Consider the following 23350-nt stretch of genomic DNA (forward strand, 5'->3'; position numbering starts at 1 on the left):
TACCAGGTCTCTTTTTTTCTGGTATGAAACTCATACATTACTTGTACTGTTTTAGTCACTTTCTCTTTTGTATACTGAGCAGTCACAACTCTGCAGAGCTGATGGTGTATCAATCACTCAGAGATGGTGCAAGTGCAGGATCTGTCAAAGAGATAAGAAATCCCCTCTCTCTTTCGCAACACAAATTCTCTCCTCCTAGAAACCAATTACTTGAATTCTTTGCATTCTTGGTAACCTATTTTGAAAATAATATTAAGTATTGTTTGAAGCTATTTGGAAAAAACAGATCACATAAAGAGCAAAGTGCTGACTTGTGAATAATTTCTGCTAAATAGCAACATCCTATTAATTAGTAGAGTTTTCATATTTTGCTGTTTGCCCTAATGCTGTTCTTAACAGATTCCTGTTTTTACACTAATAAATTGCTTCTATTCATCTGCTCAAGTATAAACAGCACAAGAATTCACACAAGTTGTTTGTCACATCAGTCCAACTCCTGCCTTATTTTTGTAAATGGAGAATCAGTGTTCAGAAATGAAAGTTGGTTCCTTTGTCAGAGGTATCAGGGGTGGGAGTGGGCAGCAGGTACCAAAAGATGATGTAATCCTCTCACCTCACTGAGCAGCAGACTAAGCTCTAACAGCCCGACCCAGGGGTCTGTGCCCTGCTCATTTCAAGCTTTCAAATTCAAAAATCTCACAGCTGTTTTTCATCTGTTCCCCATAGACAGAATGAGTTACTGACAGAATGAGACGACACAGTCTCAAACCATCTCAGGGGAGGTATAGGTTGGATATTAGGTAAAAGGTTTTTATGGAAAGAGGGATAAAGTTCTGGAATGGCCTGCCTGGGGAGGTGGTGGAGTCACCATCCCTGGATGTGTTTAAAAAAGACTGGATGTAGTGCTCAGTGCCATGGTTTAGTTGAGGTGTTAGGGTATGTGTTGGACTCAATGATTTTGAAAGTCTCTTCCAGCCTAGTCATTCTGTGAATTCTGTGAAAGTGATGTGATTTTCTGGATGGATATTGCCATTTCTACTGACTACAGGTTCTCTGTGCTCTTTTGAGTTATAGAAAAATCTCTGCGAATGGTTGGACATTCTCAGAGAGGAAATGCCTAGAAGCAACAAGGTGTTCTCCCTTGTCCCAGGGCAGGAGGAAGGCAGAGGGTGGGGCATCAGCACTGGGCTACATCTGGCTGGTGACCAGCCACCAGTGGTGTTCCTCAGGATCAGTTCTAGGGCCAGTGCTGTTCAAAATACCTCTCAGTGATCTGGAGGCACGAACTGAATGCCCCCTTAGCAGGTTTGCTGATGGTATGAAACAGGGAGGGGCTGCTGACTCTTGAGGGACAAGAGTCCCTGCAGAGAGGTAGAGTGGAGCATTGGGCAGTCATCAGTGGGATGAAATTTAACAAATCCAAATGCTGGATCTGGCTCCTGGAATGGATTATCATGGGCACAAGTATGAACTGGGGGAGGAATGGCTGGAGAGCAGCCCTGTGGAAGGGGATCTGGGAGTGCAGGTCAGCAGCAGCTCCTGTGAGCCGTCGTGTGCCCTGGCAGCCCCAAGGGCAAACCTCATCCCAGGGTGCATCGAGCACAGCCAGGAGAGGGGATTATCCCACTGCATCAGCCTTGCTGTGAGCACGGTGTGCAGGTCTCGACCCACCATTTAAGAAGCTTGTGGAGATCCTTGAAAATACCAGGAGGGTAATAAAGTTGGTGACAGGGCTGGAAGCAAGTCCTGTGAGGAGCAACTGAGGACTTTGGGCTTGTCTAACTTGGAGAGAAGGAGGCTGAGGCCTCATTGTTCTCCACAGCTTCCTGAGGAGGGGAAGGGGGGAAGGAGGTGCTGAGCTTTTCTTCCTTGGAGACAGGAATGGTGGGACATGTGGGAATGGTTCCAAGCTGCACCAAGGGAGGTTTAGACTGTTCATTAGGAAGCATTTCTTTACCACAAGGGTGGTCAAACTCTGGAACATGCTTCCTTGAAGGGTGGGCAATGCCCACAGCCTGTCAATGTTTAAGGGGCATTTGGATGGTGTCCTTAACAGCATGCTTTAACATTTTGGTAATCTCTGAATTGGTCAGGCAGCTGGATTAGGTAGCTGCTGTGGGTCCCTTCCAGCCGAAATGGTCTCTCTAGTACATGGTCTGTCTATACAGACACAGTTAAGAAGGAAAGCTAAAAACTAATAATGGAGTTAGTATTCAAGTAATTAAAATTCCTCATAAAAGTTCAGAGCAGGAGTATGAGCACCAGCATTCTTCTTGTGAAAAGAACAGAGCAGGATGTTATTAAGGGTATGAGGTTTTACTAGGTTTTTTAAGGCACTCCAGCCCTCAGACCTATTAAAACAACTTGATATGACCACTGTTCTCAAGCAATTGAAGTCTCACTAAACTAAGTAAAGGAGACTGATCTATCTGTGTAGCACAAGGAAGGTATCAACTTGCAGTGCTGTGGATCACTTATCTCGCTTGGCCACCAGAGACTTAGTCCTTGTGAATGGCAGCTCCTCCCTGGATCTATAGACTTGGACAAATAGTCCTAAAAGCAGTTACCTGGTGGCCACATCCCAAGGAAAAGGAGTCACACACAGGTCAGTGTTTCAGGAAGGAGAGAGAAATTACATTTTTTTTTTTATCTTAAATTAATTTTAGAATGGAATGCCTGAGAAGATTTCAGTGTCTAAAAACAGAGACCAGATATTAATAATGGCACATTTTCCTTTTTTTTTTTTTTTTTAAGGGAGAAATCAGCTCCTTGCCTTGACTTCCACAAGCATGCAACATCTGAACTGTCTTGCTATACCCAAGAGGCTGGGGTGAAGCACTCCACAAGGCTACTGAGGCCATCACACTTTTACATGCTAACTCAAAGAAAAGAGGAAGGTATCACTAAGGATCTTCTACTTGTCATTAAATCAGTCTTAAAAAATACCTAGAAAGTTTAAGGCAGAGTTTGGGGGTATTTTTTTGGCTAAAACATTTAATTGCAAAATCATCTGTGAATAGTATTTATTGAAGTATATCTCTATACAGGTTGCCTATCTTTAGACAAGACTCCAAGAATTGTGATACAATCCGAGATTTTAGATGGGTAGTTGAGATGCAGAACAGCCTGTGTTTCCAGATTGGTGCCTTTGTGCCTCAAAGATCTTGGATAAACTGTAGTCTGGCATGACTAAAACCCTATAGGGAAGCTGCATGGGCTTGATGGCTCAGCCCAGGATGGGGAGAACCCAGAATGTTCCATCCCTGCCATTTGGTTAGTGCCATGGCTTTCCCAAATGTAAAAACTTAGTGGTGGTGTTGTGCCAAACAAACCCAGGTGCTGAATAGGAAACATACCACAAGATTTGTCACAGGAGAAATATTTTGTTGTTCCTCTTTATGATGCATTCAAAGTATTTTTCATGGTGACAGATCTGTGAAAAGTGTGCTTTGGGCTACTGCTTGGTGAGGCTCTCCAGCTCCCCATGGGTCTGGTTAGAGGTCAAAAAATTGTGTGGATGTTGTCTCCCCCAAAAAGATCTGCTAATTCTGTAATACACAACTGAAGTTTGCTATCCTGACCTGCAGAACGTACAGCTGGACCCTAAGTTGGATGTCTCCTCCAACTGGAGCATTGTAGCTAAAAGGATACTGGTTATTCCAGAGTGGAGGAAATATGTGATCCCACACTTTCTTCCTGTTTTTAGGTCAGAGAGTTCATAACATGGTGACAAAAAATAAGAGCGCCTTCCCAAGTGAAGTTTAGATAATTGTTTGAATTTTTTTTATCAACAAAAACTCTTTCAAATGTAAAGCCATTGCTGAGAAACTACCAGCCAGTTCTCTTTAATACTCCTTAAGTAAATGGGAGCCTGACAGAAGGATTAGTGAACTAATGACTTCAAAATGAGTTATGAATGGTAATTACTTTGAGTATTGCTGTTGTCTGGAATAGTGGGACAGGCTAAAAGAAATCTTGCCTAGGCTTATTTTCCATGAGTCTTTGATTACATCTGTTCTGAATAGCTCCCCTATCATATTTTGTGGTACCAGTGGTGGTATTAGAAGCTGTGCACACATGGAAAACCTCATCATATGAAGTTTTATTCTTGATTTCCAGTAAGGTTCTATTGAATTCTGTTTGAATGTGCACGAGAGATCCAGAGCACTGCATTTGTTGATGATCAGGTTAAATGTTCTACTGAAATGCAGAGCTCAGAAAGGTCAGTATGAAAGACAAGAAGAACACAGAGGATGAAAACCGAGATGTGAAGACAACATGCCCGGCTGGAATAACTGCAGGCAAGGACAGCAAAGTCAGCTCCTCAGCTCTCCAAACAAATTATTCAACAAAGACAGAAGAACACCTGGTAATTTAATTCCATTCACACAAAGTTCTTACTCGATCAAAAGATCAGTTTGCTCTTGCCCTTACATTTCACTGCTTTACAATGCACTCTCAGTGACCTTTTGCTCTCTAGGTTTTTCTTTTTCCCTCTTCTCCTTTTCTTCAAATGATAGAGAAGTGCACCTGATCTCTTCTGGTTTCTCACTTTGTACTTTTTCTCTTTCTGCCTAAGCCACAAATAGTCTTTCAGTACTAAATAATTGCTTCAAAGGAAGCCTTCACCTCAAGCATCAATACTGATGGATCTAGAATCTTTCCATATTTCTGTACTTACTTTACATTTGTTAACTTCTGAACAATTAATGAAGGAGTAAATAATTTATCACAATCTTACAAAAAAAATATATCCAACCAAACAAAATGAAACACCAAAAAAACCAAAACAGAAAATCCAACCAAACAAAACGAAACACCAAAAAAACCAAAGCAGAAAACAAAATAAAAACAAAACAAACACCAAAAGCAAGATTATGTTGAAGTTGGATTTCTACAGTAAAATTCCAGGACAGTTCAAATTAGTTAGGATCTTTTTCACCTTTCCCCACTGTCTGCACTGTTAAAGGTTTGTGTAGAACTTGTGCTACACATGCTCCATTTTTTTAACACTTGTACATATAGGAAGCAAATCCTTCTCATGTAAGCCATTATAATGATGGAATAAAACAGGGTTTTAGTGCTCCTTCTATTTTTGATTTGTTCCTTTTGTTTTGCTCTATTATGGCTAATTCAGGCATTACACTTCCTAGTAATATGTGAGATATATCCTCAATTGTAATGTGCAGGGCTAAAAGTGGTGGCTGATGGCCCTGATCATTCTGGCGCTCCTGGGAATCCTCTCACTACCCTGGCATCTATGAATATGCAAGTTATGACTATAATTCAGAAACTGGACTTAATGTGGGATGAATTTTCAGCTCCTAGAAACAGCTAAAGTGCATTTGATTTGTTGCTTTTTATTCTATTTAATCCTGCAAAGTAGAAGACTTTTTTCCTGGCTTCTCTAGAAAGGTTATTGCACTGGGCTGGCAATACTTGTGAGTTCCACTCTTTTCCCTTTGCTCTGAAATGAGGGGTCCTCACATGCAAGTCCTGCTTCCCCACATGGGTGTGGTTGCTTGCTTACAAATCCCATGGATTTGTAATAAGCCTGAGAAGCTACCTGGGGATACAGGCAGCTTGAGACATCACGCCACCCCTCTGCTAATGACACATATCTCTAGATCTCCTTTTTAATCTGACCCAAATGGTGCCAGTGTCCTGGTTTTCTCAGTGCCTGATCAACAGAAGGACTTGGGTGAGACCTTGATGACCAGCTGAGATTTGATTTAAATAGGGCAGAGGTGATACTGCTGGGGAAAGCAGCCTAGGACTGTGGCAGAGATTATGTCTATTCCTATTAGTGAGAGAGTATCCTCACCTAAGTAATTTCAGAATTCAGAGATCAGCACTGGTCTCCTGTGTTTCCAGTTTCAATTTATCACTGAACTTGTGACAGTTTGGCCTCTGGTGCCTCATGTTGCATCCCTGAAGTGTGGTTTGTAGGCATATGAAACAATTCTGAAATATGCACAGATATCATGTTCTTTCACAGTAAGCTGGTTTACTGCTCACAGTTGGTAACTTTAGCAACTTAAGCAAAGATTTGTGCAGAGAAAAGGCATATATTTCTTAAGGGAAATTGTTAAACATTTTGATTTTTGTTGAAGTAAAAAGGTGCTGGCTGTTTTTCCTTATACAGAATTTGACAATGTTCTAGAAATTGTTGGATCAGTAGAGTTAATCTGGGTCTATGAGCACTTACTGGTACAGAAAAGTACAACAGTAACAAACTTTTGATGTGGCTTTCTTTGGTAGCAGCAAGGATGGAAGGAATTGTCTTTTGCCTCCTCAGCAGCCCACCTGCAGCCTGCCCAGTTTAAGCACAGGACTTTTGTCTAATAGCTTCAGGTACTTGAAAAAAACGTGCTCCAAACCCAAGTACCTACCTCACCATATTCACCTAGGGAAGGCAAGCACCTTTGACAACTTCAGGAAAATCTATCTGCCTAACTCAGAAGTCTAAAGGTCTAACAAGCTGCCCTTCTGGGAGGCCTTCAGGGGCACCTAACTCCTTGTTGACTCAAAAATTTTGAGATATTGCATTAGGATGAGAGCAGCTGGGCAGAGCCGTTTATCTTTAGACCTTGTCCTTGGGGGATCATAGGGGGTATCTGGCCTTATGCTCAAGGCACATCTTAGAGCTGGCCTGGAGATGTTCCTCCAAGTGCTTTGTGGATTGGTTGACCTCAAAGCTCAGAGATAAAATTGGCTCCCACATAGTTCATGCCCACGGTGCAGTGCATCGAGCTCTGGCTCAAAAGAGGAATCTGCCCTTGGAGATTTAAAAACAGCCCTTTTGTTATGACTCTTTGCTGTAACCTTCATCTTCTTGCCTTGAGGCTGCACAAATCAACTGTCATGAAGTGCCAGCTATAACTAGTCAGGAGGTGAGGGTGAGGAGATGAGGAATTGAAGCACAGGTATCTGCATCAGCAGGTTCACCATGTTTCTCGTTAAATCCATCATGTGGGACAGGCTTTCTTCTGAATGAGATATTTTTTTCTTTTGAATGTCTAAGAAGCAATCCCTACATTCTGGAGCTATTGCAAGAAATGCTGCGTGGCACCTTATAAACAAAACAAAGAAAGATGGTTGGTTGTGGGGGTTTCTTTTGGTGGGGTGTGGGTGGGTGGGGGGGAATATGTTTTATCTCTATTGAAGAGCTTCTTATTTTGTGATTTTTCCCCAGTACAGAGACCAGAGGGATTTAGATGCAGTGAGAGGATGGAGGAATAAAACAACTGCTGTGGATGTGTCTAACCAGGAATTGATGCCGGATCACAGCCACTGGAAGGATCAACTGTGTTTACATAAGGAAGCACTGTGCAGAATGTTCTAAATATAGGAAACTCTTGCCTTAAAGAGCTTACTGTCCACAAAAGACTGAGAGAATAAGGGGTATAGAGACAAGCTTTGGAAATTAGACATTTTGAAATATTGAATCACCATAACTCTATTTGGTAATGAAGATGACTTTCTGCTCTCCCATTTGCCTGTTTTTCTTCAGCAGGGATGTGCAGGCTACCTCAGGCAGTACAATACTGCAAGTATTAACTTCCATTCTGCTCCTTCACAGGAGAAGCTGTGATGGGAGCCAGGGAAGTAGACTAAGAGAAAATACAGAGCCAGTATAATGGAAGCATGTTTTGTACAGTGTAAAACCAGCCTAGCTGACAGTCCAGAGCTGAGAGAGAAATCTGCAGTAGAACAGCTGGCAGTGCAGATCAGCCATCATGTTCCGTGGGTTCCCAAATTTGCAGAATGTGGAGTTGTGAGCTGGCAGTGCCAGCCATGCCCAGCTGCCATCTGGGAGGTGTAAATCCGCAGCCTGCAGCCTCAGAGTCAAGGTTTCAAGGGACTAATCTGAGGACTAACACAACTCAGCAACTGTCTGCAGCAAAGTTAGCCCCAGGAAGGATGGAGCAGGAAGGCAGATGAACAGGAGGTGGCTAAATACAGTTCCTACCAGGATGTGAAGGTGGCTAAAACTAAATTTGCTTAATTCATGCAAATGAGACCTGCTAAAATTGTCTTTGTTCTTCCATTTTTTTTACTTGTGGCAGGCCAAATCAGACTGGAAGGGAAAGGGGGCAGCAGTATTGTTTCTTATTCAGCTAATCCTTTTTGCTGAGTCCTGCTACTGCAGCCTTGCATACCTTCAAGCAAAATGGGGATTTAAACATCAAAGTACTAATTTAAATTCTGGAGGACAATCACTGTGGAGTCATCAAACCTTCCAGCAATTGTGCTGGTTTCTCCTTTGCTCTAAACCTTATCCTGCACTCCCAGACACCCACAGCAGCGTTGGAAGCCAGCTGGAGCATTGACCAGGATAAAGCTCTGTGTAACACAGTCAGTCCTTTGCACAAAGGCACAAACCTGAACTGCTCCTCAGCCATTTGACCAGGCCAGTCACTTGCTGCTTAGCTCAAATTAATTTAACACTTGAAGTCTTTGGGTGTCCTGTTTGGCTTCTGAAAAGTGAAAAGTTTCTTGTTCAACCAACAGGAAAAGGTGGAAACTGTGGCAGAGAGCCCCAGGTGTGAGAAATGCTGTGAGGCTGTGCAGGTAACAGAGCAGTGTCAGACACATGCTGACACTGAAATCAAGTACATGAAATCAAGCACACTCTTCAGCCAGGGCTTCTCATGCCCAGGGTCACTTTGTCCAAAAAAAAAAAAAAAAATCATCTAGTTTTTGTTTTTAGGGCTTCAAGTAATGTGTGTTAACACCTTAATATTAAAAGTATCACAGTTATCAAAAGGCTGAGAATGGGCAGCTCTCAAATAATATCCAAATAGTGACTTTTGGCTTCTGTTTCCCTCTGCAGAAATAAAACCACACATGTCTGCTGAGGGGCACTGTTTGAATCCTCTGCTGTTGCAAGACCATTAGATGCATTCAAACCTCTCTTCCGATTCTAAATGGATCCTGAATTATATGAGCATGTTCCTTTCAGATAAGTACTTGGGAAATCTATGTGACCATATTCAGTCTCCAAGCCCCACAGCCCATGCTTTTGGACTAAGTGGTAAGCTTTTAACATCTGTCTTTTACTGTCTGCCTGTATGAGAAAAGCTTCTTAGCCACACGAACAGAAAAATAACACCAAATTGCCAATGCCATAAAGAAATCAGTACTTGCTCTCATCTATAAATCTCTTCATGTTTAAGCATGGGCCTGGAAAAATCATTCCACAGTTGGTCATACAAATAAAGCCCAATCTAAGGCATTTTCACGGGTGCTGAAGGACAAGGTATAGGCACAAGGTTTGAGCAGAGTGACTGCTGCAGATTCAAATTTATGCTTGTGGACACAGTCCTGGCAGCAAAGAGCTGTACCCAGGTGTGGACTGCAGCTCAGGAAGGATGGCCAAAACATGCCAAAAACTAAGATGAGAAGGAACTTTTTAATATTATTTTGCTGTTGATGTAAGCTTTCCTACCAAAACCACCTGTCACTAAGATATTTCTGCTAAAACCTGTGCCTTGGTCACCTCCTCAGCCGTGCTGCATGGCAGAGCACTTACCTCTATGAGCATGTAGAAGGAGAGCAGTGTGATGCCCAGGTTATACACAATGAGGTGAGGTCTGAGAGAGAAAGGAGGCCTGTTCTTCATGAACTTGTTGCCCAGCCATATGCAGAGTAGATATGCTCCAGTAAGGAAAAATGTGGGAAGGTAAGAGTCCAAAAGGAACCATCCTCTAACCCTGGTATCTAAAAAAGGAAACACACGGAGCAGGCAATTAAGAAAGCTAAGGTAAAGTATTGTTAAAATAAGGCAGAACACATAATGAAAAGAATCTGCTAAAAGTGTGAGATGGAATCAGCCATTCTTTCCTCACAAGAGCTATCCATTGCTTTAAATTCATCAAAACTGCAGGCTAAGTCTCAGAGAATGTGGGCTGAAAACTGCATGGAATTCCCTAATAACTTAAGGTCACCTAAATCACCTCATTTTAATAGTAAAGAGAAGACAAAAGGGAAAACCCCATTCTTATATGCTTTTAAAAAACTTATTTAATGTTTTCACTTAATATTTATTTAAATCCTATCTTAATCTGCTCAACAGACAATTTGCAGACAGTATTAAGCATAAAGTATGTATGTGATATTGCCAGCTCATGTATTATTTTAATTCTGCACTTGCCATACAGGTAGGAAGGTATATAGCATTGACTAGAAAATGTTCATACAAGGGGAAGATTTTTCCAAAATGTTAAATATGAAAAGCAAGTGGCAAATGTTTACTTTGATGGTTATCAAAGATTTTTGGCTGGGTGAGAGCTAGCTTTCTCACACTTTCTGTCCCACTTGCCCGCTCCTAAGATGAAATATTAAGGTCAAATCCTGCTTGCCTTATTCACACAGATAATCCCATTGGCAGTAATCAGATAGTTCAGTGTATATGAGCAAAGCCTAATCCCAGATGACAAGCTGGAGGCACCACTTTGTTGTCATATGAGCAACTGGATGTCATGAGCGAAAGGGGTGTGCTTTCTTTTCTTTTGTCTTTTTCCAAGATGGAGAAAAATCTAGAGTCAATTTTCTATAGCAACATTCTTCAGCCATTTACGTATGGAAAGAACAAGGGGGCATCACGGCTGGTTTTTAGAATGACTTCTGGAGTGAGAGAAGACAGAAGTCAGTGAGGAGTCATTGTGTAGGTCTCACAGAAAGTTGTTGGAAAATGTTTTAAATTACTTAGATTTAGATTATTTTTTTACAAAGGTCAAGATTGTGTTAAAAACTGTAAAACAAAAGCTATTCACAGTGCATGAAAAAAACATTTTACTGTTTTTCTGCCTGTGTTGAAATTGGAAAAGACCGGGCAATGGATGATGCACCAAGTAAATGTGCTCAAACAATTAGTAATTGATTGGAATTTTACTGTACTGTATTATTTCCAACAATTCTTTCCTCAGAAATACTTGCATACAGGTATATGTAAAGTGAAATTTTACATATGTTGGAGTAACCTGCATATGAGCCAGGCGTTGAACATCAGCTTTCTTCCTCATTACATTTTCCCTCTCACCTCCCCCCTCGCTTCCATTGCAGTGGCTGTAACATTCATCTGTTGAATTTGGATTCCATGAGGCTTGTTAGCCCTTGTGCAGGAAAGACTTTCAACCAGGTCACCACTGTCATGGAAATCCAATGCTCTCCTGCTTTTGACTCTCCCTTTTGGACTCCCAAAAACCTCTAGGAGCAGAGAAGTGTAGGATTAAAGCAGTCACAACAGCACAATCCTTCCTTTTATGGCAGCCTTGCTTTGTTGTGCATTACCAGGCTAGAATGTCTGTTGCCTGTCTTCAGATCTCAGTGCTTATTAGGATCACCTCAGTGTGAGAAGGAAACACTCCCAACAATCTCCTAAAGCTCACAAGCTATGTGTGAAGCACTGGAATGAATATTTTAGAAGTGATTCTGCTTCCTTATGGGTTCTCAATATGACACAGGAGTCACAGGACAGGTAAAGGTTAAATGTTTAAGTGTTGATGTCTTAGGAGTGTGTGGTTTAGGAGCATAAGGACTTAATTTATTTAATTGTTATCCTAAATGAAGATGTAGAAAGCAGTCATGTCAGTAAGACTGCTATCTAAGGAAAGGTCTCCCATCCGAGGATTGCAACACTTGGTGCATAAAGATTACATGCACAAAGGTAAACTGGCATCAGTAGATAGCAAAACTGCAAGTGTGCTCAAAAAGGAAAAATATTCAGAAGCCTCCAGAATATAAATTAAACTACACAGAATAAATTCTGCCCCAGTATGCCCTCAGAAAGTTTTCATTCTGCTGTGAGTGGCCACGAGCATATGGGCTGATCCACACAAAAGCAGAACTCGTGTGCTTGTTCAGGTCAGCATGCCAAGTATTTTAAGTTCTATAGTATTCCAGTTTCAAGAGAAATTGTTTAAACATGTACCCTTCCTGAATATTTCCCACCACGACCTCAATACCTTGAAGAGTAAGACAGTTTCTGGCAGAAAGTGGTTTATAAAGGGCAGCCAAGGAACGTGACTGTTTTGTTTCCACTTCCACTTATCCCTGAATGACAAGTGGAGGGAGGTTTTTATGTGTCAAGAAGGGGGAAGAAAGGGAATGTATTTCAAAAGAAGTTATCAGAAGAATGAGAGATGAAAAGTATTTCTGTTGACTGACAGTTAAATCTCCGTGTTCAAGTACGATAAAGTTACAGTGTCAATGGGACAAAGGATTATTTTTACAGTATTGAACTTGCACAGCATCTGAAATTGAGACCAAAGCAGTGAATAAAGTCACAGTGGGAAAGCACTGGACTACAGCAGAGGAAGGAGCAGGCGCCCGCAAGCTCTGATCGCTCTGTGAATAAGCTCATTCACGGTCACTGGCCATGATGTGCCAAACCCTTGGGGTGAAATCCTGGCTCCTTTTCAATGAGTGGCAGGCCTCCCAGGCTCTTTAAACGTATCAGGCCTTTATCAATGAGGTTTAGAAACATTTTGATTCAAGTTTCTGTATAGCTTTGGCCAGTCAGTGTCTGAGTAGATTCACTCATTTTTAAGGTGCAGAGGGTAGATGGACTTTCCCCAGTGCCTTGCTACTGATCAGAGTCTATTAAGGAAAAGTGCTTTTTACTTTATCATAACTTTAACAAAATACATCTCTTCTTGCCCACCTCTGTTTCCTCCACAGATAAAACAAACAACCAGTTAACTAGATTTAGCTCCTGCAATTCAATATTACTTAATTTTGCATAACACCAAACAATACTCTGCAGATAAAGGGTTACCCTGGAAAAATTATCTCTTACAGAAGAAAATTGCTATTTCACTCAGTCTCAATTTGCCTTGAGCATAAGAACAAGAGGAAGCAACACCAAATTGTAAGACCACCCCTTACTTAGAGATGAAACCAATGGGCAGGTATATGGCTGCTGTTCCCTGACCCAAAGCACTTCCTCTGCTAGTTCGAAAGCAAACATGGAGGTTAAGTTATCTACAGAGCCCAGCTGATACCAGTGACTGAAGGTACAAAATATGCCAATATCTATAAATCAAATTCAGATCTCTGATAGTCTGTCCCTCATTGTAGAAGGGCAGTACTGCAGCTTGTGTTAACCTGGTGCTCCCAATGTGACAGAGACAGCCACGCTCTAGCTCCCAGAGGCATTCTGTCTCTTCTAGTGCCCTCAGACACATCTGTCAATGATGACAAAGACCTGCATAGTGACACAAGTATCTCAGGAGTTACTACCTAAAACACAAACAATAAATAGGAGATTGGTTTTAAAAATAATAGAGTGCTGTTATCTCTCCTTTTAATCCATCTTACTGCTGAATTAAGAGTGTACTGTGGATGAAAATCAGTAGAGAGAAAGAAGAGGAATGGTTTGTGGGTTTAGATGGTTGGGGAAGCTCTCAAATTCATTAGATATTCATCTGTGGGGTGATTTAAAACTGATTGCAGTCTATTGTGAATTATTTATGTGAATTATTTATGTGGATAAACACACTGGAGGGAGATATGCTATTCAGGAAATGTATGATACTGTGTCATTATACCACCAGTTAAATTAAAGATCAGAGTGCAGAGGCATGGACACACAAAGCTATCTTCAGCACTGATGTCTGGAGAAGGATGGTGATGTACTTGGCAAGCAATACAAATAATACTTGTTTAATTGAAGGGCTTTCTAAAATCCCAAAGGGATCTCTGTGTTATTCAGAATTGGATCATCTATAGCTTATTCCTTCAGACAATTTATCTGGACCAACAAGGAAAGAGGAATAAAAGAGAACTTCATGTTTATTTGGAAAAAAACAAAACCAAAATAAAACACCAAAAAGTAGTGCTTTTGTTCTTCTGATCAAATTTCTTTGCTAATATTAAAATGTACTACTGTAGAAGCCATTAATAAAACCTATTCTGCTTTAACCACTTCTGCTGTAGTTCCCAAGCTATTCGGTGTTTCTTCACTGGAAATTTTTCTTTCAAACTTCACATCTACTGTAACATGAAGGAAAAGATTTTGTAGCCAGCCAGCTAAAAAAATTAGAATTTCTTGTGTTTAAGAACACATCTTTCCCTTTTACTTCCAATTAAGCAAGAACTGTTTCCGTGACATGGTGAGCATTACTGCAACAAATTGGGAATCCATAATCATGCATCCAGCCCCACAGCAGCAGTTCTGGATTTTACCATGGGTAGAGTTTTGCAAGGCAATTCCTGAAATTAAACCCAGCCCTATCAACAGCAAGGTGGCCTTGCAGGGGTCTGCTCTGAAGACTGTGCCCTGTCTAAGCTCCTGTCTCATCCCTTTCTTGTATTTGCTTGGTTCTCTTAGCCCTGACTTTGATGCTTTATCCTTCCTTGGCTGCAGTCCTATTTTAGGTTTGGTTTCTTTTTTACTTCAATCCTAACAAAGCATGAGGCACCTCCAACCTACAATTATTTAAGTTACTGTTGTCCAAACTGTTCCAGAAAAGCAATAATAGGAAGTCAAAAGATGCATCTGTTCTCTCACCCAATCTATTGGTTTATTGAAATTTTGGATGTGACCTGCAGGTTGCTTTTGCTCCAAGCATCCTTCTGCATTAGGCAATTTAATAGGTAGCTGGACCAAACAAACTGGATTATGAATGACAATCAGTCCCAAAGCAGATCTTCCACTTTCAGAAAGATTCAAGCTTTCAGGCTTTTTATTCCAATTTAGGATGAAAAACTGAATTTCTCTGATATTCTCAGAAACAAAGGAAACACAAATCATTGCATTGATAGATTTGCTACAATAATGGTGTCTTCCTGATAATACTGTGATTCTGCCTAGTTTACATTTTTTAATAGGAAGTTACTCAGCAAATTTATTAGAAGTTTTTTGGGTGGTAATCTCTAGAAGTATTATTTCCTTAAAGGGCTGTAAATGGAGCAGCTTACCTCGAGGTCCAAACATATAGTCCACAAATGCATTTACTTCCCGGTCAAAAGCTTTCAGGGTCTCCTAAAAAATATGGAAAAAGACATGTGAAAAAGACATTATCTCAGGGTCACAGAGAGAATACGATTAAAAAAAAAATCCAATAAACTTGCAAAAAGTTTGTCATGCACAAGTATTTCCAAAGTACGCAACATCATGTATGCTGAAAAACCCCAAACCTCTTTAAAAATTAATTTAGGGCAGATTGTGGTCTAGATAACAATACAGCTCTCATTCCTGGAAACTGCCCAGACCAGAACTCTTTAGGAAGGGAAATTAAGGTTTATGAAAATCAGCAAGTGTCACAGTAAACCCATCTGTGATGGGTGTAGTTTTCACTCTGATAAAGATGCTTCTTTGTTTTTATTATGTTTCCTCAACTGAAGGTCTCAGTGCTTTACACTTAAAGAAGGAAATCTTTAAGTGATTTAAGTGAAGGTGAGCCAACTGATATTTCTCTAAACCAGGCCCCAAGTTCCTATAAAGCAAGCCTACAGAAGAACCTAGAGGTCCAGTGATGACGTTCTGGCCATGCAAGGTGGCAGGAAGAGGTGGGTAACTTTACAGAGACATTGTGTTTTTAGGTCTTAGTCAGTGAAGCTGCTAAGCTGGCAGGTTTAGCAAATTTGTGTCTTTGACTGAGTTGGGAGCTAAGCCATGACCTACACAGTTCTTCCCCCGACTGGTTGTGGTGATCTCTTCCCAGACTGCAGCTCTGGGCAGCGGCTTCCTGCATGCATGTGCCTGAACAATTCCTTGCCACAACCTGAGGGCACCCAGGTTCTCCCTCTCTTCTTCCCAACAGTGTCCTACTGTGCTTGAACTAATTTCAGCACTGAGAAAATGCTGCCAGGCTGAGGAGAAAGACACGGAGTGATGCTGAGCCTCTCTGCCGGGCAGGAGCTGCTGTGGGCTCTGGGTGCCTTTGAATGCCAGATACCTCCACAGCAGCCTGAGCTGCAGACACCATTAACAGATTTGCCTTATGAAGAACCATATCTGCACACTAGAAGTTGCAGCCCTGACCTCTCCATGCCTTTACTAGGGCTGGGTTTTGATCTCGGCAGGGACAAGCTCCTGGCACTCCCAAGACCCTTCCTTGTGTTTCTTCTGCCCTTGATTTTGGTCCTCAGACTGTTCCAAGTGTGAACAACTAGTAATGACAGGTTACTTCAGCATCTTGGGCTATAAATCTTTGTCCTGTCCCTGTAGTTTGCTGCTGCATTGATTTTTTCTTGGAGAAAAACCCAACAAAAACCCCAAAACAAAAAGTATATATTTTTCTAAACAAAAAAACCAAACCAAACAAAAAAAACCCCTAAACAAACAACCAACCAAACAAAAATATTTTCTCAAAAGAAACTGATGATTCACAATACAAAAAGGTTTGTCATACTTCACAGCACTGAGGAAATTAAACTAGCTTTTAGGAAGGTGTCCTGGCTACAGCCTATAAGGAAAGGCATTTTCTGAATTTCAAACAATTACCTTAGCAGCCTAATGATGGCTTCTGTCAGTGGAGGTGACCTGATTTCTAGGTGTGGGACCTGTGCAAAAATCTGCTTCCATTTTTATCCCCTAGAGCTATACAGTAGTTCTGTTGTTATTTCATTACAATGATACTCCCTTTTGGGAAATGCCACACTGCTGCTTGTGTGTGATGTGCCCACCTGCTGCATTAATTTGAAACAGACCTACTCCTGTGCTTAATGGTTTTGTGGTTAGACTTAACAAATTGCTTTGGAAAAAAATACTGTAATGGATTTGAGTGACTTGTAGGAATGAGCATGCAGTGTTATTTGCTTTCATGTTTACATTACATAAACAAATCTTACATGTCCAGAACAAAGTAAAACACCATGTATATTCCTTTTATATTAAAATACTGTAGACAAACCTATTCTCAGCTGCATTGAAATGGAAATTAGGTACTGAATGCTTCTAACAGTTAGATGGAGGAATAGGAATTGTAGGATATTAAGAAGAAAGAGCAGAATAAAAGAAAAGACTCATAGCATTGTTTAGGTTGGAAAAGATTTTTAGGGCATCAAGTCCAACTGTAAACCCAGCTCTGCCAACCCCACCACTACACCATGTCCCTGAGTGCAACATGTACATGTCTTTTAAATACCTCCAGGGATACTGATAAAATCTGTGACTTCTTTGGTCAGATTGTTTCTGAGTTTAACAACCCCTTCAGTGAAGAAATTTTTCCTGACACCTAATCTAAACCTCCCCTGGCACAACTTGAGGCCACTTTGTCCTGTCCTGTCACTTGTTACCTGGGAGAAGAGGCCAACCCCCACCTGGCTACACTCTCCTTTCAGGCAGTTGTAGAGGGTGATCAGGTCCCCCCTGAGCCTCCCTTTCTCCAGGCTAAACACCCCCAGCTCCCTTAGCTACTCCTTATAGGACTTGTGCTCCAGACCCCTCCCCAGTTTTGTTGCCCTTCTCTGGACCTGTTCCAGTACCTCAGTGTTCTGGTATTGAGGGGCCCAAAATTGAACACAGGATTCAAGGTGTGGCCTCACCAGTGCTGAGTCCTGGAGGATGATCACAGCCCTGGTCCTGGCCAGACTATTGCTGATACAGGCCAGGATGTCACTGGCCTTCTTGGCCACCTGGGCACACTGCTACCTCACATTCCACTGACTGTCAACAGGTCTAGGTCCTTTTCCACAGGGCAGCTTTCCAGCCACTCTGCCCCAAGCCTGTAACGCTGCACGGGCCTTGCTGGACCTCACATCATCAGCCTAACCCATCAATTCAGCCTGTGCAGATCCTTCTGAGAGCCTTCCCACCCTCCAGCAGATCAATGCTCCCATCCAACACAGGTTACTGTCACAACTGATCCAACTTGCAACCTCTTACACCTGGTAAGGATGAGTAGACACCATGCCGAGTAGATGAGCCAGTCTGAAATAAATCTACCTCCTCATGAGTGTGCTTAAATGACACAGTGAGGACTGGTACCAGCTGACAAACTTGTACCCATCTATCTTAATTAGCGCTACAAAAATTCAGTGCCTGGTTTGCCTTCATTGGTAATTTGAGGGTAGAACTTTTTCTAGGAGGTGCAGCAGAGAAACAAATATTCTTCTTAAGAACAATATTTCAGCCTTTGCCTCTCTTTCAACATTGTACAGCTTATTTTAGTTTACAGGAAGAAAACCAGAAGTTTACAAGATATAGATTTGTAAGATTGTTATAGAAATTATATTTGTTTATATACCTAAAACTAGTAGTCATAGTTTGGGAAAAGAAATTCTTAAAAAAGGTAGGTAATTTTATGTGACTACTCTTGACACCTTCCTGTCAACACTGCTACAAGAGACTATACTGTATTTCTGGGTTTTAGAACATGTCCTTAATAGTACCTCTGGGCAGATTAGATGCAAATGTCTTGCTCAACATGATCTGTCACATTTCTAAAGAAAATCAAATAAAACCAAAAATCCAGACAACTCACTTCTCTCTGGCAAATCACTGTAATAGCCTTTATCAATGAAGGTATTTGGGTTACAAGGCTAAAGATTAACATGTCTTTCATGTTGTTTCTTTTTTTGTACAGGACATTGCTCTGGGTATTAGCAATGTATATTCCTTGGCAGGATTTTGGACAGATATGTGGAAGATCTATTTACCTAAACCTATTAAAAAGACAGTAGGTTATCTGAGCAAATGAAATCACCCAAATGGAAAGAACTGTAGGGAGTATAAAGCCAATGATGATAAAACAACAGAGATCTCTCTAGCGAGATATTTCAGTATTTTTGCACAGAAATGTAGGTAAGTGAATTAGCTTTCATGCCATTGCACCAAAAACACAATTTTAAAGTCACTGGGTATGTAAAAAATGTATCACTTCTTGTAATATGTTTATATATCTTTGTAAGTGTTGGTCCTCATTGAGAGACCAATATCTACTGGTTTTCTAGTAGTTTTAGCAAAAAATAGTATAAGCTATGTAAAAATTAGGTTAATGCTATCTAAACAGTGCAGCTATCAAAACAACTTTGATTTGTCAAAAATACCTCTGATTTCTCAAAATACCAATGATTTGCCATTAGGCATTTTTTATTGCCCAGTGAAAACATTGCCTCAAGTGATTTAGGTTTGCTCTTTATATAGCTTTATAACCAACTATTTGGATCCTATAGAAACACAAAAAAACTCTCTGAAGTAAACTTTGTACAGGTGAGTAAACTGCACTCAATCTTACTTATGGTATCTGGAAACCTTTTGTATTACTGTTGGTTTGTTTTGTTTTTTTCTTTAAATTCAAAAGTCTTCAATGTCATTCAGTGTCTCCAAAATCAAAGATAATAATTTGCTTCTTCTTACACAGCTGCACAGAAATAAGAATATTCTGTACAAAAAAAGATCTCATTTCAGACTTCGAAGAAAAAGTGGAAATGGGTGCCAGCCTCTGCTCTCTGATACAGCTCCTGGAAGTAACAGTGATATTGTAAACTACTCTGATTGAAAATACATCCATAATTTATTTTATTATTTAAATGGAAATTTTTCCTTGATTCCCTGAAGAGTTCTGCTCTGTACATAGTCAGTGCCTGCAAAGTACTGGAATGAATCCAAACTTAGCAGCATGTTTAAAGAAACTGATCTTAGATGTTACCATGCATATATTTAAATACACAAATATTAAAGAAGATTTTGTAAATGGTAGTATTGGCTCTAGAATGGCTGAAATAGCAGATGAAATGAAGCAAAGTTGAATTCAGCTCAGAACTGCTTATAGATTAAATTGTTTAACTTTTTATTGCTTGATGCATTTAAAATTACTCTTAAACAAAGATGTACAGTGAGGGACAATTCTCCATTGCTTCAGACAACCTTCTAGGGTTTTGTCATCTTTATCTTCTATGATTTGTGTGTTATATCTGTAGGGGAAACAGATACATATAATTTTTACCAAAAAAAAAAAAACTCCCAAAAGAAAGCACTTATTTAGGGATTTATATGTAAACTGCAGAGAAAGTTGAAGCTGAAGGCAGAAAGGTGAGACAGATATTTGTATGAATTGTGTCTTATAAGAAGGGAGATATTCAATGAAATTGAGAGGAAGGAAATCTAGGAGCTGGCAATAAACTGCTGCTTTGTGTAATTTATGCTTAATATATTGATCTCACTGCTAGATAATCTCACTGAGAGCAGGAACAAGCTGGAGTGAGCTCGTGAGACAAACACAACTAGATGGTGCATAAGACTGCTGCTATGTCCCATGGATATACTGGGAGAAGGGAAAAAAGTAGCTAGAAGAGACATTATCTTAGATCTTCTTTATTAGCATTTTAGACTAATCATTTGAAGAGACAGAAACTGGAGTCCTTACTTGACATGGTAATTTCTGTGTCCCACATTCTGGCACATTCTCTCCACAGGGGTGGCTGACCAGGATTAGGGGCTGTGCCACAAAAGCCTTACCCAGCAGAGTGGTGTTGCCAGAACCCCTAGGAGCAGCACAGCCCTCTGTGGTAACCTGGGCTGACCAAAGGGCTCTTTTGCCAACATGAGATGGATCCATGGGAAATGTTTTTGCTACTGTAGCAATCTCACTGCCTGAATCCTTCCATCTCTCCTTCAAAGGCATGTAATTTAGTGTGACAGAAGTGACAGAAGCCAAGGGAAGAGAGGGAAGTCCTGCTGGTGGTCTGGGTCTGGAAAGATGCCTATATAATATGTGGACAACATTTGGTAATGCTCCTACTTGGCAGAAAATAGCCAAGAATAGCTAAGAAAAGAACTATGTGTGAACTGCTCCATCTAAATAGATAGTTTTTCTTCTAGAATTCCAAGAAAAGAGAGAGCTGTATCTTTGTTTTGGAAATGCAGGCCGTGTAATACATTTTAATATAATGCAAAAATCTCTGAAAAATACGGTATGGTGGAAAAAAAAATAAAAGAAGGCCGTTCCAGCTTTAGCACAGAAAACAAAAAATGAATAGTCTTTGTATGTTTCTCTTCCTATTTCTTCTAAAGGCTTTCACATTAAACTGTAAGCACTTCAAGAAAGAAAGATATTGTTACTCTGGTCAGCAAATTATTTTAAAAAACTTCAAGAGCATCTTTGAAGATAGCATAGAATAGCACTGTTGAGAAAACTACAGTATTTCTAAAAGGTCTTAGTGAGAGCCGTGTCTGGTCTGAAAACTTTTATTTGATTTTCAGTGTTTTTCAACCAGATCATATTTTAACCCTATTAATTTTTCATACTATGCAATATATGATTCATTCCACTGATCAAGCTTGCATGCATATGAGCAAATGTCTGGATATTTTCCCAGCTGATATTACCAAATTCAGCACTTTTTGTGACAGTTTTTTTTGCAGTTGAGGGTTATTTTTTGCATGTATTTGGAAATGACTGACTGCAGGTTGGCAGCCTAGGTGAGGCTGGGAGCTTGCAGGTCTGCCTGTTATCTGACAAAGCAAATTGGTGGGGGAACTGATTCATCAAATAGGTGGGTTTTCTCTGGAGGGAATTGAGAACAGCTGTTTGAACAGGGATTACAGCCAGAAGTGCTGAACACCTTCACTTGTGCTGCTTTAGTCACTGAGAGAGAACTGAGTTGATGATGGTGTTGCTGAGGATGTAAAGATAAGGGGAAGGTAGCTGCAAAGGGAAGGCAGACTTGCAGGTTTTCCCTGAGTAGCTGCTCAGGTTACACTGCCTGGAAGAAAATGCAATTTTCAGTGGGTTCCTCAACAAGAAGACTGGCTAGCCATTTCTGATATAAAAAGTGAATGGATGTGAAATTTGGTGAGCATGGAAAGACACATCCAAATGTAGCCAGAGGTTTTATCTGGCATTTGAGCTGTCTAGGTGGCTTGACTTCAGATTCTCTTTATTTATTGCTGCCCAGAGAAATTTTACCATAGGGCTTAGCAGTGCCTGAGGGGAAGCAGGAGGCTGCCAGTAGTATTTGCATCAAACCTGAAGCAGAATATTTGACTGCCTAAATTACCAAGAGCATGCTGAAAGTTGCTCCTTACACTGGCAAACTGAATTTAATTTTATCTTAAATTTTACATCTGTGTTCTCTCTACTCATACAGATCTTTCAAGAAATAGTTGAGTCAGCCAAGATGTCTGGGGTGTGGTGTTGTGGTGCGTGATGCTGAGGTTCTGTGGTCCCAGGGGAGATGTTTAAGCTTCTTTTTCAAGGCACAAGACCTCGGGACGTGGCTCTCTGCACTGTGCAGATGGATGGACTTGGAGAGGGTACAGGAGCTCCCTTTCTGCAGGATGGTAGCTAAGCAGCTGTGGCTGCTTTCCTCTGCTTGCCAGTGGCTGTTTCTGGAGCTGGGTACATACAGAAGTATTTCCCCTTGCAAACACAGCCAAGACAAGAAAGCAGTACCTGGATACAGGCAGTAGCCAGCATGCCAGGTGTGCCTTTGATACAAGTGTTCACACCTGCAACTACAGCTCCTGTCTCCCTGTGGAAAACTTAAGTATGTGTCACAGCAGGGACTACAATCCAGATGTTGAGATTAATTATTTCAGTTCCAATTTTTCCCTTTTCTTTGATGGTGGTGATGGCTGACTACCCTCAAAAAATCGGGAGGATGTGCCAGCCCAAGCAGTTAAGGAAGTCATAAAAAGATGTCATATATGAGTAAAACTTAGGTAGAAGAGTAGTTTGACCTTAAAGATCATTTAGTTCCAACCCTTCTACCATGGGCAGGGACCTTCCACCAGACCAGGTTGCTCAAAGAAGAAATCTTTCCTCTTGATAATATGCCTCTGCACTTTGGGGAGTTAGAAATTGATCTTTTGGCAAACACGGACCTAAACCAAGTTTCCATGCAGACCCCATGTCTCTCATGAATATTGTCACCTTTATGCAGTTCCATCTGTGCCAATGGTACTTTTTGTGGGTGTTTCCACAGCCAAACCAGACCAGAACATTAGGAATAGGAACTGTGGAGCCAGCAAACATCCCCTGTCATTGCTCACAGTGGAGAAGCAGCAGAGTCAAACCAACAGCTCCCACAGACAGATAGAAACTACCACAGGAAAGAGCAAGGCCAGAAGGGACTTGGCGCAGACCTCCCCTGACTTAATTCCCATTTTCTGCTAAAGCAGCTGGTGGCAGAAAGCCAACCCCATCCTTCAGTATCTGTTCCTGCGTTATCTTTCCTTCTGGTGAAAGGGAAGCAGATGACTTTGCAGCTTGAAGGTTGAGAAACTGCCACACTTTCCTCCGTGGAGTGTGAGTTTGGGTGGCCTCTACATGAGTCAGAGCTCAGGGCTCCCTCAACAACCCACCCTTAGGCATCTTATGGCTCTCTGAGTATTATTCTCAGAGAGATTTAAGAGAAACAGTGGCCTGCTAAAGGCAGAGCCTTTTCCTTGCTGCCC

General features: G+C 41.0%; 1 protein-coding gene across 1 annotated transcript in view; it reads right to left on the reverse strand.

Annotated features, from left to right (window-relative positions):
• The window catches only part of ELOVL2 (ELOVL fatty acid elongase 2), a 48977-nt gene that overhangs the window by 9627 nt on the left and 16000 nt on the right, over positions 1-23350 (reverse strand). The window contains exons 2-3 of the mRNA XM_041475413.1: positions 14926-14989; positions 9536-9723 (exon numbers count right to left, since the gene is read on the reverse strand). Coding sequence (XP_041331347.1) covers positions 9536-9723; positions 14926-14989 — 252 coding nt within the window. The remainder of the gene's footprint in view (positions 1-9535; positions 9724-14925; positions 14990-23350) is intronic.

Source organism: Pyrgilauda ruficollis, unplaced genomic scaffold (genome assembly GCF_017590135.1).
Source record: "Pyrgilauda ruficollis isolate IOZ18807 unplaced genomic scaffold, ASM1759013v1 scaffold35, whole genome shotgun sequence".
Classification (NCBI taxonomy): Eukaryota; Metazoa; Chordata; class Aves; order Passeriformes; family Passeridae; genus Pyrgilauda; species Pyrgilauda ruficollis.